Source organism: Vigna unguiculata, chromosome 8 (genome assembly GCF_004118075.2).
Source record: "Vigna unguiculata cultivar IT97K-499-35 chromosome 8, ASM411807v1, whole genome shotgun sequence".
NCBI lineage: Eukaryota > Viridiplantae > Streptophyta > Magnoliopsida > Fabales > Fabaceae > Vigna > Vigna unguiculata.
In genome coordinates, this window is record NC_040286.1 from 35,402,132 (window position 1) to 35,416,186 (window position 14,055).

General features: G+C 28.6%; 1 protein-coding gene and 1 pseudogene across 1 annotated transcript; both read right to left on the reverse strand.

The window, feature by feature from the left end:
- Nucleotides 1-210: 210 nt before the first annotated feature.
- On the reverse strand, nt 211-1,568 carry LOC114195161 (annotated as a pseudogene).
- Nucleotides 1,569-11,879: 10,311 nt separating this feature from the next.
- LOC114195162 (AT-hook motif nuclear-localized protein 14-like) lies at nt 11,880-12,767 on the reverse strand. The gene has a single exon (XM_028085551.1). The coding sequence runs from the start codon at nt 12,765-12,767 to the stop codon at nt 11,880-11,882; it is 888 nt and encodes a 295-aa protein (XP_027941352.1).
- Between the last annotated feature and the right edge of the window lie 1,288 nt (nt 12,768-14,055).

Consider the following 14,055-nt stretch of genomic DNA (forward strand, 5'->3'; position numbering starts at 1 on the left):
AATTTTTTTTTGGACTGCACTAGTGCAGTAAGGGCTTTCTGCCCTGGTTGTTTTCCACATTTTGCCTCGGGTCTGGAACCGAGACATATTGGGGCGAGGCCAAAAGGTACACATTTTGGCCTCGGTTATCACCCGAAGCCATAGATCCAATTTTATGCCTCGGTTGTTTTGAAACCGGTGTCATATACGTAGCTTACTGCCTCGGGTCAGTTAGGACCGAGGCCATAGGTGATATGCATACTCATCATCTCCATCATCCGCTGTAGTCACACGAACACACATCTGCACCCAGTTAATGACACTCTGTTCATTCTTGAAAACGTTTTCAGGATCCACTTTGGTCTTAATGTTCACCAGCCTCTCCAAATTCTGAATGAAGTACTTGCTCCCATAAACCTGTCCTTCTTCAAAGCTATTCTCACCGAAGTTGTTCACTCCAATATCAAGGTCTCTGTAATTCAAAAAAGCCCTTCTGGGATTCTTAGAAACAAAAGGGGTCATGTAATTGTAAAGCCTCTTAGCCTGATTCGTGAAATTCTGAGCCGCACCGCTTGAAGGATCGTCCTAGTTCACAAAATACTGAATCTTGAACAGGTTCCCCTTGCGGTGAGGAAACGGTGTCGCATCAGAAGCAATCTCTCCCATTTTCCCTCCGTAAGGGCTGAAAACAAACCCCGTTTTTCCCAGCTCGATCATCCTCTTGAATATCCATTCCAACCCGTCTCTTAAAATGGCGTTCTCAACATAATCGGATTTTCTTTTCAAAAAACCAACAGAGTTTAGATTTCGATCCAGTAGGGTCTTAGGTTTGTCACTGTTTTTCAAACTCTCATCATCGTTCCACCACAGAACAGAATCAATCCAACTCACCTCGGTACAATTCTCCTTCTTCAACCCAAGAAGCGGAAACTCCTTCTCCAAAATCGACACAACCTCATCAGCCTCTCCCAGAAACAACACGGCTGGTCAATGGAACCTCTAGAGAGTCGGAGTCTCGGACAGGAGCGGTCCTTGGTGCTCGCGGACCCAGTCTCGGTGACTGGCGTGGTGGCAGCGAGTCGCAGGACCTAGGACGTTTCTCTCGTGCGGAAGAAGAGAGTTAGGGTTTGGAGACGAATGCGCGCCGGCGTGAATCGTTGACGTAGTCCCCGTGAGAGGGATTAGGGTTTGCGTTGCGTTGTCAGAGGGGTTCTTCCGGCGGTGGTTCTTCTTCTAACGCCAACCAAAGTGGCGGGTCTTCTACCAATCCCTCAGTGCGCGCAGAGGCGTAGGTTTTGGTCTCGCTGGAGAATACCAATGAGGTTGTTGTTATGCCGGATGATGTTTTGGAGAGTGGCGATAAGGGGAAGAGTGAGGAGAGTGTTCATTTTGAACAGGGTGAGGGGTCAGTGTTGTCGCAGAGAGAGATGGAAGAGAGGCAGCGGCGCGAGGAAGAAGTAGAGGGTTCGTGTTTTTTTTTTCCCTAATTAAACTATATGGCCTCGGTTCAATTAATAACCGAGGCATATAACCCTCTTTGGTCCCGGTTCAGTGCCACCCGAGGCCAAAGACATAACAGCTAGTGGCATTTTTAAAATTTTTAGCCACCTTTTTGGCTTCGGGTCTGTTCAACCGAAGCATATAAGGACCTTTTGGCACCAGTTTTTTTTGAACCGAAGCCTATAACCCCTTTTGGCTTCGGACTTTTCTTGAACTGAGGCATAAAAGTTGCCTGGAATTGCAAAAATGCCACCGCGCCGTTATATGCTTCGGTTCCTTACCAACCGAGACCTATAAGGCGAGGTAAAAATGCAATTTTGTACTAGTGCTGTGTCTTTCCACCCAAGTGATCTCATAATTTTTTTTTCCTTTGAATCTTGGATTGAAATTTTGAAGTAAGATAATTTTTACCATCGAAGCAAATACAAGAATTGTCTTTCTCTTCTGAAGTAGTCATTGGTAACCATTTAAAAACAAGCAACAAGCAACCCAGATCATGAACAAGAATAATGAATAAGGCCATAGATATCACAAACGCCACAAAACCAGAAAGAAGAACTATGAAACTAGGAAATCTTGAAGAAGAAAAAAATCATGCTTTAAGGGAAAAGTTGAAGCAAGTTTGTGTTTGTAATTTATAATCATAAACTGAAAAAATAATTAATTTACATTTTAAAATTATCTCTATTTGTGATTATTTAAAAAAATTGAATTAAAGACACTTTTTTAGAAAAGTAATTTTCTAAAAAAAAAAATACTTTCTATCGAAGTTATGTTGAAAAAAAAAATTAGTTCCTAACTATACTGAGGTGAGTTAGAAATTACTGTAAACATAACTTAAATTTATCTCCTCAAAATATATGGCAAAAAATTTTAAAATCCAATCTCATAATTGAAATTAACCTCTACACTTTCGAACCAAGATTCCTTCTTTGGTATGTATATATACCTTATTCAAAACATCATTCCTATAATTTTGATTGATTACTCACTCGCATTTACCCGAACCCTAATTATTTGTGCATTAGGGTGTTCATATAAATACATTTCCATAGTTGTTCACCAAGGGATCCACTCCCTCATTGCACGATGCATTTCTTCCATGTACCCAACATGTAGGGTTTTGGCAACTTCTAATAATTTACAATACAATTCAAGTTTGTCCAACCTTTAATTGCCACAATTCAACAATCGTCACTAATCAAAATAGGTTCAATTCTTACTACTAATAAATAACTTTACTTAGGTTTTCTCGATTCATCCTATGTTGAATATAAAATTTAAAAAAAAAGTGTCTTTAAGTTATAACATAAATTGTATATATGCAAGTTCAATTAAACAAATGAGATCACAAATCATGTGAAGAAAACATATAATAGAAGCTTGTAGATGAAGAATCGCATTGATTAAACATTAGAAATAATTTGTTTAAATTATCTCTTAGAAAAGAAGATTTAAGAAAAAGCTAAAAAATTGAAGAAGCACGTCGGGTAACATGGAACCATGAAGGCGTAGACATTGGCACTTCGCAAGTTGTCTTTCTTGCAAAACTAGTTTGCTTTTGTTTTTCTCTCCTTCGTACAAACCCCAAAGAAGAAGAGAAAGAAGAAAGTTTCAAAAACCACGAAACACAAAAGCGCGTGAGTCTAGTTCTCTGTCGAAACCAAACCAAACCAAACATCCCCATAAAATCCCAAACACATTCATATTCATATCCATTCTCATATTTTCTCACACTCTCTCTCTCTCTCTCTTTTCTCTCACTTCCGAGTAGCCATGTCCCGTCATCGACGCCAACCCTCCCAAGCCCTTCCGCCGGAAATTTTCGCCGGCGACGACATCACGAAGCCCTTTGACTTCACACACGCCGTCGCCGAGCAAGCCGGAGCGGCCGCGGCCGCCACCGCCGCCGCTTCTCTTTCCCAAGCCTCACGCATTTCGACCCACCAAGAGATCAAAGATTCCCCTCACGCCGCCGTTTCTCCGACCAAGAATAAGCCGGCGGCGCCGCCCAAGTCGGCTTGAACCGCCGTGTGCATCACGAGGCTGCTCCTGCTGCATTTTATGTCTGTCACTTTTTTTTTTCTTTTTCTTTGTTTTTTGGTTTGAAATAATTGTTAAGATGTCAGCGGAGAAAAAGCTCAAGGCAATGTAACATGGTCTTCTTCTTCTTCTTTAAACTTTTTGTTAGAACTTGGAATATGAGGTTTTGTTATGAATCTTGATGTGCCTGTTTCTCTTGGAAGGTTCTTTGAAGAATATTTCGGATTTAGAAATAGGTTTTATATATACTCATCTCCCGAGGTTTATCCTTATCTTTCTTTATACATTCTTTTAATAGCTATATTTAATTATGATTAAAATTCATTAAAAATTATAACTATGATTCTCACTAAAAAATATCCGGAGTAAATTATTTTAGAAGGAGCAGCAATTCTCTCTATAAAATAAAATACATGTGTGAAAGCTAGAGGTTCGGATCTGGAGCTTTTCTTATTATTATTTTTTAATTCCTCCCTACTAATCCACACTTCATATATTGTAACTCTCTTCAGAATATACATAAAAATTGTTTTATTATTTTGTAAATCAAAGTATTTTTTAGATAATTTCATCACTCACTCACATCGCTTTTGGGTATAATTTTATGTTGTAATAAGATCTGTGTTGAGTGTTGAAGCTGGATGTACTATGCACATATCTCTTTAAGTTGTTAATTTTCAGGTATAATTTTTATTGAGAAAATTAGTAACAGATGAAGCCTGGGCCCTAAAAAATATAATGTTAAATTATATGTATATATTTTAGTAAAATATTGCACCATTATAATTAGTGATGAGTGTGTTTGTTTATTTTTGCACCACAGCACAATACATGATGGACTAGGTTGTGGAAAAGAATTCTACAAATCTTGGTCCCAAAATAAATAAAACTTTAAATAGAATAAATTGTTTCTTAATATGGTAATCTTATTGGATAATACAAATTCACAATAGATATATAAAAGTGAATGTAAAACTAACTTAACAAGTTATTTTTTTTTAAATTAACTTAAACTTAAAGGTCTACTTTTAATAGCACTAAAGAAGCCAATAAAAAAATCAGTTTAAAAATGTTTTTTTAATTTAACTAAAAAATTATTAAAATTGATTGATTTTTAAAGAATAAAAAGTGAACCAATCCAAGTTGTTTGTTTTAATTTAATTCGCTTTTGTAAACAACTTATTTGAGACCAGAGTTAAAAGTTCTAATTAAAATCAAGTTAAAGAGACTTTGATTAAAATCAATTTCAAAATATGAAAACCAAGTTAATGAAATAGTGTTCGAAGATCATATTAATTACTCACATATTATAGTTTAATTTTTTTTATAAGTTAAAATTAACTTATATATAAATAAAAAAATATGTACAAGAATTTAAAATTTATATTTTCAATTAAGTCTTTAACTTTATTAAGAATAATAAAAAAATATGTTGCTTTTGTGTCACACCATGACTAAATATACATAAGATACATCAAGAACATATGTATTACGTCATTAGATTCTTAACAACGTCTTTTTCAAGTGGAAGTGATTATATTACAATGCTTAAAACATGGATGCAATAACAAAAACTTAGAAAAGTGGGACAAAATGCACGGTTAACTATATTATAAGTTAAAGTTAATGTAATTGATAATAATGGAATTAGAATGAAAGAAACATTTGAATATAAAATTTTAATGTTTTAATCATATTCATTCAACAAAACATATTATACTTAGTTACATTATATGATAAATTATATATTATCAACAAAAGTATCGTATTTAATTGTACAAAATAAATTAAGTTACTTTAATATATTTTTATCTTATATGTACATTATCTATAGGGGTTAAATATGTTTTTGATTCCCTAATTTTCAGTGAAAATTGTAATTAGTCCCTCTACAAAACTTTGGCCAAATTTAGTGCTCCAACTTTACAAATGTTTGGATTTAGTTCTTTTAACAAAATTTTGTTAAGTTTATTTCACATCTCGAATATGTTTCTAAGACAGTTTCTTAACTAACATTGAAGCAGAGATGTGTCAAGCGGGTTAAACAACTCAAATATTCTCATACAACATGTTTAAAATGTTAATAAACTTAAAAAAAAATTGTTAAAAAGATTCAATCCATACATTTTTAAAGTTAGAAAACTAAATTAGACCAAAGTTTTAAAAAAGAACTAATTTCAATTTTAAGTAAAAATTAAGGGAAAAAACATATTTAATTCTTATCTATATTCTTATACTATTACATAAAGAAAATTATCTCTTTTGATGTACACTTTTACGGTTTCCGTATTTATCCTTTAAAGTGACCATTTCTTTTTTAATTTGACCGTTTTATTTCCTAAAATTTAAATATTTTTTAAAACTAAAATAACTATTATAATAAAATACAATAAAATATAAAAATTATTTAAACTTACTTGTATACAAATAATAATAATTTTTGTTGCAAAAAGAAAAAATCACACATATACATGTGTTTTGACTAATTACATGTTAAGGTAATTAAAGTAGAGATATAATGTACAGTAGCCAATTATTTATTTAATAAAATATATTTAGTATCAAATTTCGAAATGTTAATTTACTTAACTAAAAATTATATTTAATAATATATAATAAATTGAGTATTATGAATATAACTATGGTTTTAATAAATGTGTTTATTTGATAATCTAACTCATCCATCAATTCTAATTAGATTGGCTGGAGTTCATTTATGATTAAATAATTCTTTTTGACACAATCGAAACTACTGCACTCTTACTCAAGTTGAATGATGAACATCGGTGGAACTTAAACGTGACATATTCCTCCCAAATTTTTAAATTTTAAATTTTATATATTTTAAAATTATATTTATATATTTATATATTATTTATTAAGTTTTGGAAAGTTTTACACCATTTTATTTATATATACATTATTTATTTATATATTTTTATTGTCTAAAAAATAGAATAAAAATCAATTTGATAGACATTGGTTAATTAAAGACATTAGAGTTTCGACTCGCCATAAAATTATTTCTCAGTAAGTCATCAAGAAAGTATGAAAGTAGAAAAAAAGATAAAGAGATAAATCGGAAAATAGAGAGATTAAAGAATACATTATCACAATATTTCTCATAAATCATGAATCAAGATTAGTATTCTATTATGATTTACATATCTTAAATTTATGATTGTGCTATTACAATGTTTGACCAAAATTAAGTTTTCTCCGGATTAGTATGAATCCTAATTATGATATTAGGGATTCTTTCTTTTATGAAATTGACATGAACCCTAATTATACTTTTATCCACATTAGTATAATCCTAAATTATGAAATTTAGGAATTTTGTATTTTCTGTTGTATATGATAAAATTTGTAAAATTTTATGAATATATATTGGGCTGCATTACGAATTCCGCTGCAAATAATAAATTAGTTGATAGCCTTAAATTGTAATAAAAATTAGAATATCCATGTTGTGTGAATTCATTAAATTAGAAATATAATAAATTAAAATGCATATAATTGTATGAAAAGGGTTTAAGGAAAGGAAATGAAGAATTTTTTTTGGTACTCCTAAATTTTTTTGTCTAAGTTTGTGATGATGAGTATAGATGATCCAGATCTAATCTAATGCTCACTCTTATACTTATATTATAAACAATTGGATTACATTTTTTTTTTCATGTCTTGAATTAATTTGGAGAGACTTGGTATGACTTCACTTATATACTTACATTGAAGCATTGAATTAATTTATGTAAAGAATGTGGTTTTTTAGTTAGATAATTAAAAATCACAACTTTTATACAAAAAGAGAAAAGAATATTATTAAACATTTTTGTCATGTATATTGTAGTTAAAAGTATTTGATAGTGATAAAATTGCGTGATAGAGATGTTTTATCGTCAAATTTTAATATTTCAATCACATTCATCAATTAAAAATATTATATATAAAAATGAATCGATAACTTTAAAAATAGTGAAAAAAAAATCTTAAATCTTTATACCTTTTACACAATACATTAAATATTATTAATGTTTCAATTTCAAGTTCATTTAGACAACAATGTTAAAATCAATCACATTATGTGAATGTTGTTTCTTTTGGAGTCACTAATTTGTGTCACAATTTTGTTATACAAAGATATTTCAAAGAATTGATGAAATGATGCATATTTAAATTATATTTGACTCAACTCTTAAACAATGTAGAACTATTATATGATAAAAGATGATTGATATTAATGAGATCGAATGGAATAGATCTTCTATTCTAAAATTTCAACATCTAAATCACATTTATTGAATTACAAAATTATAATTGATTATATATAATAAATTGAATATTATTAACAAAAGTATTCTGATATATATATATATATATATATATATATATATATATATATATATATATATATATATATATATATATATATATATATATATATATATATATATTACTTTTGGTGCTTTCATATTTTTTAATGTAATTTTCGTATATAAAAATATTATAGTTTAACCATACATATTTAATGTTTCAACTATTTTTATCCTGAGTACAATTATCAAGTTTGTGTAGAGTGAGAGGGCTTTGTCCTCTATCTTTTTTTGACATACATATAAGTTTTTCCTTTTTAATTTAGTAATTTTTGTATTTTTTGCTTTCCAAAATTTGTGTACAATTATTTTGGCACTTAAACACATTTTCTGAATATCCATGTATATTAAATAAGACAATAATATACATGTTCCTTCATTTTATGTACTCCTATTAAAATTTATATAACTTTTGTTGTGTCTTTATACGTGTCTCAAATGTTGATCAATATTTTGAGTCTTCAAAAATATTTTTTTCATTAAATATTAAGGTGATACTTAAAATAAGTATAAGAAATATTGTTGGCGTTACAAATATTTATTAGTCTCACCCATCTGATTTAAAAAAAATTTATCAGAAAGAACTTTTAAAAATATTGAAAATAGTCATGTTAAATCATGTGCGTTATACGTTAAGACGATTATAAATATTAATTATTGTCATTAATCTAATTTAATAAATATTAATGGAGAACTCCTAAAAATATTTTTTAAAATATGTACGTTATAGGTTAAGATAACGATGAAACTAAGAAATGATTTATTGTAAATTTTTTTATTTCAATCATATCTTTTATATATATTACTTTGTATATATCACTTATACTCACTGTCATTATTATTATTACCATCATTATTACTGTATTCTTATTAATACTATCACTTTTATTGTGTTATCTTTATTGTACACATATAATTAAGGTTAATAGAAACATCCCATTATATATGTTATAATAAAGATAACAATGAAAGTAATAATATTAATAAGAATACAGTAATAATGATGGTAATAATAATGACAGTGAGTATTAGTGATATATACAAAGTAATATATATATATATATATATATATATATATATATATATATATTCCTCAAAACACTGTTTTAAATTTTTTAATTCACCAAAATTGTTTAAAACTTTTAACTTCATAAAAGTTTTCTATCAAACTCACCCAACTATCATAACCTTCATCTCTATTTTTACCATCTTTCTTATAATCTCTCTATTTCTATTTTGTCATTATCATTATTATTTTTATTATTGTCATCATATTTATTATCATCATTGTATAATTACACCATAACATATTAATATTTGGTTTATCATGACACAAACCTAACGTATTAAATAAATAAATATATATATATATATATTAATACTCATTACTTTTTGTGCTTTCACATTTATTTACCTGATTTTTGTATAAAAAATATTATAGTTTAACAATACATATGTAATATTTCAACTAATTTGATCTTGATTACAATTATCAAGTTTGTAGAGTGAGAGGGCTTTGGTCCCCTAACTTTTTTTCACATGCATATAAATTAGTATGTTTAATTACTCTTTTGATCGCTATTTTTTTTTAAAATGTCAAGTTGGTCATCTAATTTTTTTATTTTCAATTTGGTTTCGATTTTTAAAAAATTGATGCAATGTGATCCTTTTTACTAAATTTCTTGTAAAGGACAAAGGATTTTTACATTAAGATTGAAGTTGTTAATAATGATGATTTGTTTTATTGATGTTATTAACATAATCATAATATAAATTTTGATTAAAAAAATCATTGATTCATTTCAAGATATTTAACGAAAATGATAAAATTGCACCAATTTTTTTAAAATCAAAACCAAATTAAAACTTAAAAAAAAAACTAAAGGAACAACTTGACATGTTTGGACAAAATCAAGAATCAAAAGAGTAATTAAACCAAATTAATATATATATATATATATATATATATATATATTAATTTTAGTAAATTTTATATTTTTGTCCTTTCCAAAATATGTGCATTTATTTTGACACTTAAAAATATTTTCTGAATATATATTACGTTAAATAAGACACAAATATATATGCTCCTTCATTTTATATACACCAATTAAAATGTATATAACTTTTGTTATCTCTTTATATGTATGTGTCTCAAGTGTTGATCAATATTTTAGGTCTCCAAGAATAATTTTTCATTAAATATTAAGGTGATACTTAAAATAAGTATGAGAAATATTGTTTGGCGTTACAGATATTGATTTATGTCACCCATCTAATTCTAAAAACAAAATTAATAGAGAAAACTTTTAAAAGTAGTGAAAATAATGATGTTAAATCATGTGCGTTATACGTTAAGACGGTTACATATTAATTATTGTCATTAATCTACTTTAATAAATATTAATGGAGAACTTCTAAAAATATTTGTTAAATCATGTACATGATAGGTTCAGATAACGATGGAACTAAGAAATGTTTATTGTAAAAATTATATTTAATATTGATGTTGTTACTAGTTCATATGTATTGCTTATACTCACTTTCTCATCATTGTTATAAAAACATTACAACATTGTCATGGTCATTGTTACCATTATTATTAGTATATTGTTACTAGCATTATCACTTTCATTGTTATCTTTATTGTAGCAATTATAATTGGAATGTCTCTTGTAACCTTAATTTCTCTTCTTTTACCATCGTTGTTGTCAATGCCACTTTTATTGTCATAACAAGTGGTAGGTCTTCTATGCGACAAAATGTAGTCGTGTATTTTATAAACTATTATCTCTAATTTTTTTAAGTATATATATATATATATATATATATATATATATATATATTTCCCAAAACTCTATTTTAAATTCACTAAAATTATTTAAAAATTTTAACTTCATAAAAGTTTTTTATCAAAATCACCCAACTATCATATTCATATTGTTCATTACTACTTTTACCATTATTCTTATAACTCTCTTCGTAGTTTTTTATTTTATTTCATGAGTATCATTATTATTTTCATTATAATCCTCATATCTCATATTTATTATCATTATTGTTGTTATATATTTACCACCACAACAATATTGATATTTTGTTATCATGTTACAAACCTAATATATATATATATATATATATATATATATATATATATATATATATATATATATATATATATATATATATATATATATAAATTTTGTGCTTTTTATATATTTTTTTCCTGATTTTTGTATATTATGGTGCTATATTATATCCTATTATAGCCAAAGGAATGTTAAATATTAAGTATAACAGACACTCAAAATTATTTGATACTAAATTGAAATTTTGAAGTAGAAAACTCTTATTTAACCCATTAACTAATGAATTAAAATTTTATCAAAAATCCAAAACTTAAAAGTAATAATATATTCCAATCATCATTTTCAATACAAACTACACCTTTCATTAACATCCTCGTGTTACTTAAACTCTAACGATTAGTTGAATAATAACTTTCATAACTTCAAGAGTATTAAAATCACTGTTATTTCGTAACGATAACCACTACAATATTTACCACCCAGTACCTTCAGACAAAAAGCAAATATTTCTTAAACTTCAAGACTTTTAACTAATTAAGATTTAAGAGATTATATATCAATGTATTGCCGAAATTTTAGGGAAAACACAAGAGAAAAAAAAAACGGTAGTGTAAAATTTGATTCAAGAACAAGACAGACAAAAAAATCATACGCAGAACATAACAGAAAAGTAAAGTGGTTAAAGAAAACCAGAAACAGTACCCTGAGTTAAGAACTCCATAACGTTAAGTTCATGCAAAATTAAGACTATGCGATTAAACACAAAAGAAAAATATTATTATTATTATTACTGTTGCCTAAAGGCACATGGGTACATAATAAGAAACAAGAAACAAACATTATTGATTATTCATGACACACAAAGTTGCATATGAAGCTTTGTGATCTAAACCTAGTTATCATCTCCTGGGTTGGTTGGGTTGTTTCCATGAAGCTTGCTAAAATCTGTAGGAGAAGAGACTGAACCTCCACAGAAGAATCCATTATGAAGATAAACTGTGTTGCCGTCGTTGTTGTCGTTGTCGTCGGTGATGACATCGGTGATATCGGTGGTCACTGCGGTGATGGTGGTGGTGGCGGTGGCGGTGGCATTAGGGTCATTACCCAGAATTGAAGGTTCAACATTTGGAGCAGTTGAATCAGACACCCTTCCATGGTACTCATAGTACTCATGCTCCTTAAAGAGAGTAGCAGTGACCGGCACAGGATGTGCAGCGACAAGTGTGTTTCCGACAAGGCCACCATAGATTTCAGGAGCGTGTTCCACGGAGAATTGAACGTTGAAGAAGGAAAAAGGAACGTTCTTTGGTGGTGTGGGTGAGAGACATTTGGTGTAAACACCTGAGAGGAAAAACATGTGCAAGTTTCCTCGGAAAGAAGACTCACTGGAAGGGCACAAAGGGTTGGTTATGGAAACTTCAGATATAGAACCTGAAGCATGATGCACCAAGATGCTCACATCTTGGTCGCGAGCATAGTCAAGGATGGTACTCACGATGTCCTCGCCAGCAGGAACAATCATGATTATGGGTTTCGGATATTCCGAGTCATCATCATCAGTGAATGGTAAAGGGAAATCCATGGTTGGATTATTAGACTCGTTCTCTGAGTTCAGGGAACTCCCTTCAGAACTTTTAGCAGTTTCAACCATGGGAGCTTCTGGTTGTGGTTCTGGTGTTGGATTTGTTTGTTCATTTGGTTCTTTGGGACTAGGAATGTTTGTTGTCTCAGAAGGGTTAGGTGATGGTGGAAAAACGAAGGATTCACCATTGTTCTCCATGGTTATGACTGAGCTATATCAGAGAGAGAGAGAGAGAGAAAGAAAGAGTAAGAGTTCAGAGATACAAATGTGAGGATTTGGTGTTGTTATTTATAGAACAGTTTTGAAGATTGAGTGAATAGGGTCTACGTAGGGATTTAATTTAAATGTACATCTATCTAATTTTTTTTTCAAAGCATTTATTGTAAATAAATAGGATGAGTAAATAAGTGAAGGTTTGATTTATTTGAAAATTTTTGAACAATAAATACAGTGACGTTTTATATTGTTTTTAAGGATTCAAATTTGGCAATGAGTTGTTTTGTGTAATGTCATGATTTGTTAGTATCACTTGTAATGTATCTTAATATTTTCATTTTATTTATTTATTTGTGTTTTTTTTTTGCCTTTATTTTATTATTTGTTTTTAGAGATGATAAAATAAGTCATTGCATTTCATTTTAATAGATAAAAAGAAGTATTGACATATTTTATAGAAATGATAAAATATGTTAGTTTAATTCGTTTTAACACTATTAAAAATTCTCATATTACTCCTTATAAATTTGTTAAAAAAATTTGCAAGAAAAAAATTTTTTTCTTCTATTTTTTCTAAGAATTTTAATTGGCAGGTAATTTCTTTGTGGGTAATTATTTCCTACAAAATTATAAAATTTGCAAGTATTTCCTACAAAATTTATTGCAAAAAATGTTTTATACAAAATATTTTGCAAAAAAATTAACAACAATTTCCTACAATTTTTTTATAACAAAATTTATAAGTATTTTCTATAAAAAATTTCAAAACAAAATTGGTAAGAAATATGAATTTTTTAATAGTGTAATAAAAATAAATAAATATAAATAGACCGTTGATTTATCCATTAGTTTACTTTATATATATAATTAATGTATATGGGCAAATATTATTTTTGAAGTGAAATAATTAGTTAGTTTGTTCCGTTTCAATAATAAAAGTGAGTATTGGTTTGTCCCCTAGTTTACTTTTTTATTTTGGATATGTGTGTGTATGATTTATTCAAGAAATATGATGATCCCTTCATGTAGAATATTTAGTACTTTTTGGTTATTCTTAATTTTGCCAATCTTATAAATTTTCTTGGACTTGTAAGTCCTTTTCCAAGGATTAAGTTTATCGGCAAATCCTTATTATCTTAATTTAACGAATTTTGGTCTTGCTTTATTTTTGCTAATATTTATTAGATTACTCTTCATATTTGTTTTCCGATTATTATGATGTAATGATTTTATATTTAAAAATACTTCGATCTATTTATTGATACTTGTA

What these genes read in the sequence shown, in the direction of transcription:
- LOC114195162 (XM_028085551.1), bottom strand. Translation starts at nt 12,767, where the DNA reads ATGGAGAACAATGGTGAATCCTTCGTTTTTCCACCATCACCTAACCCT.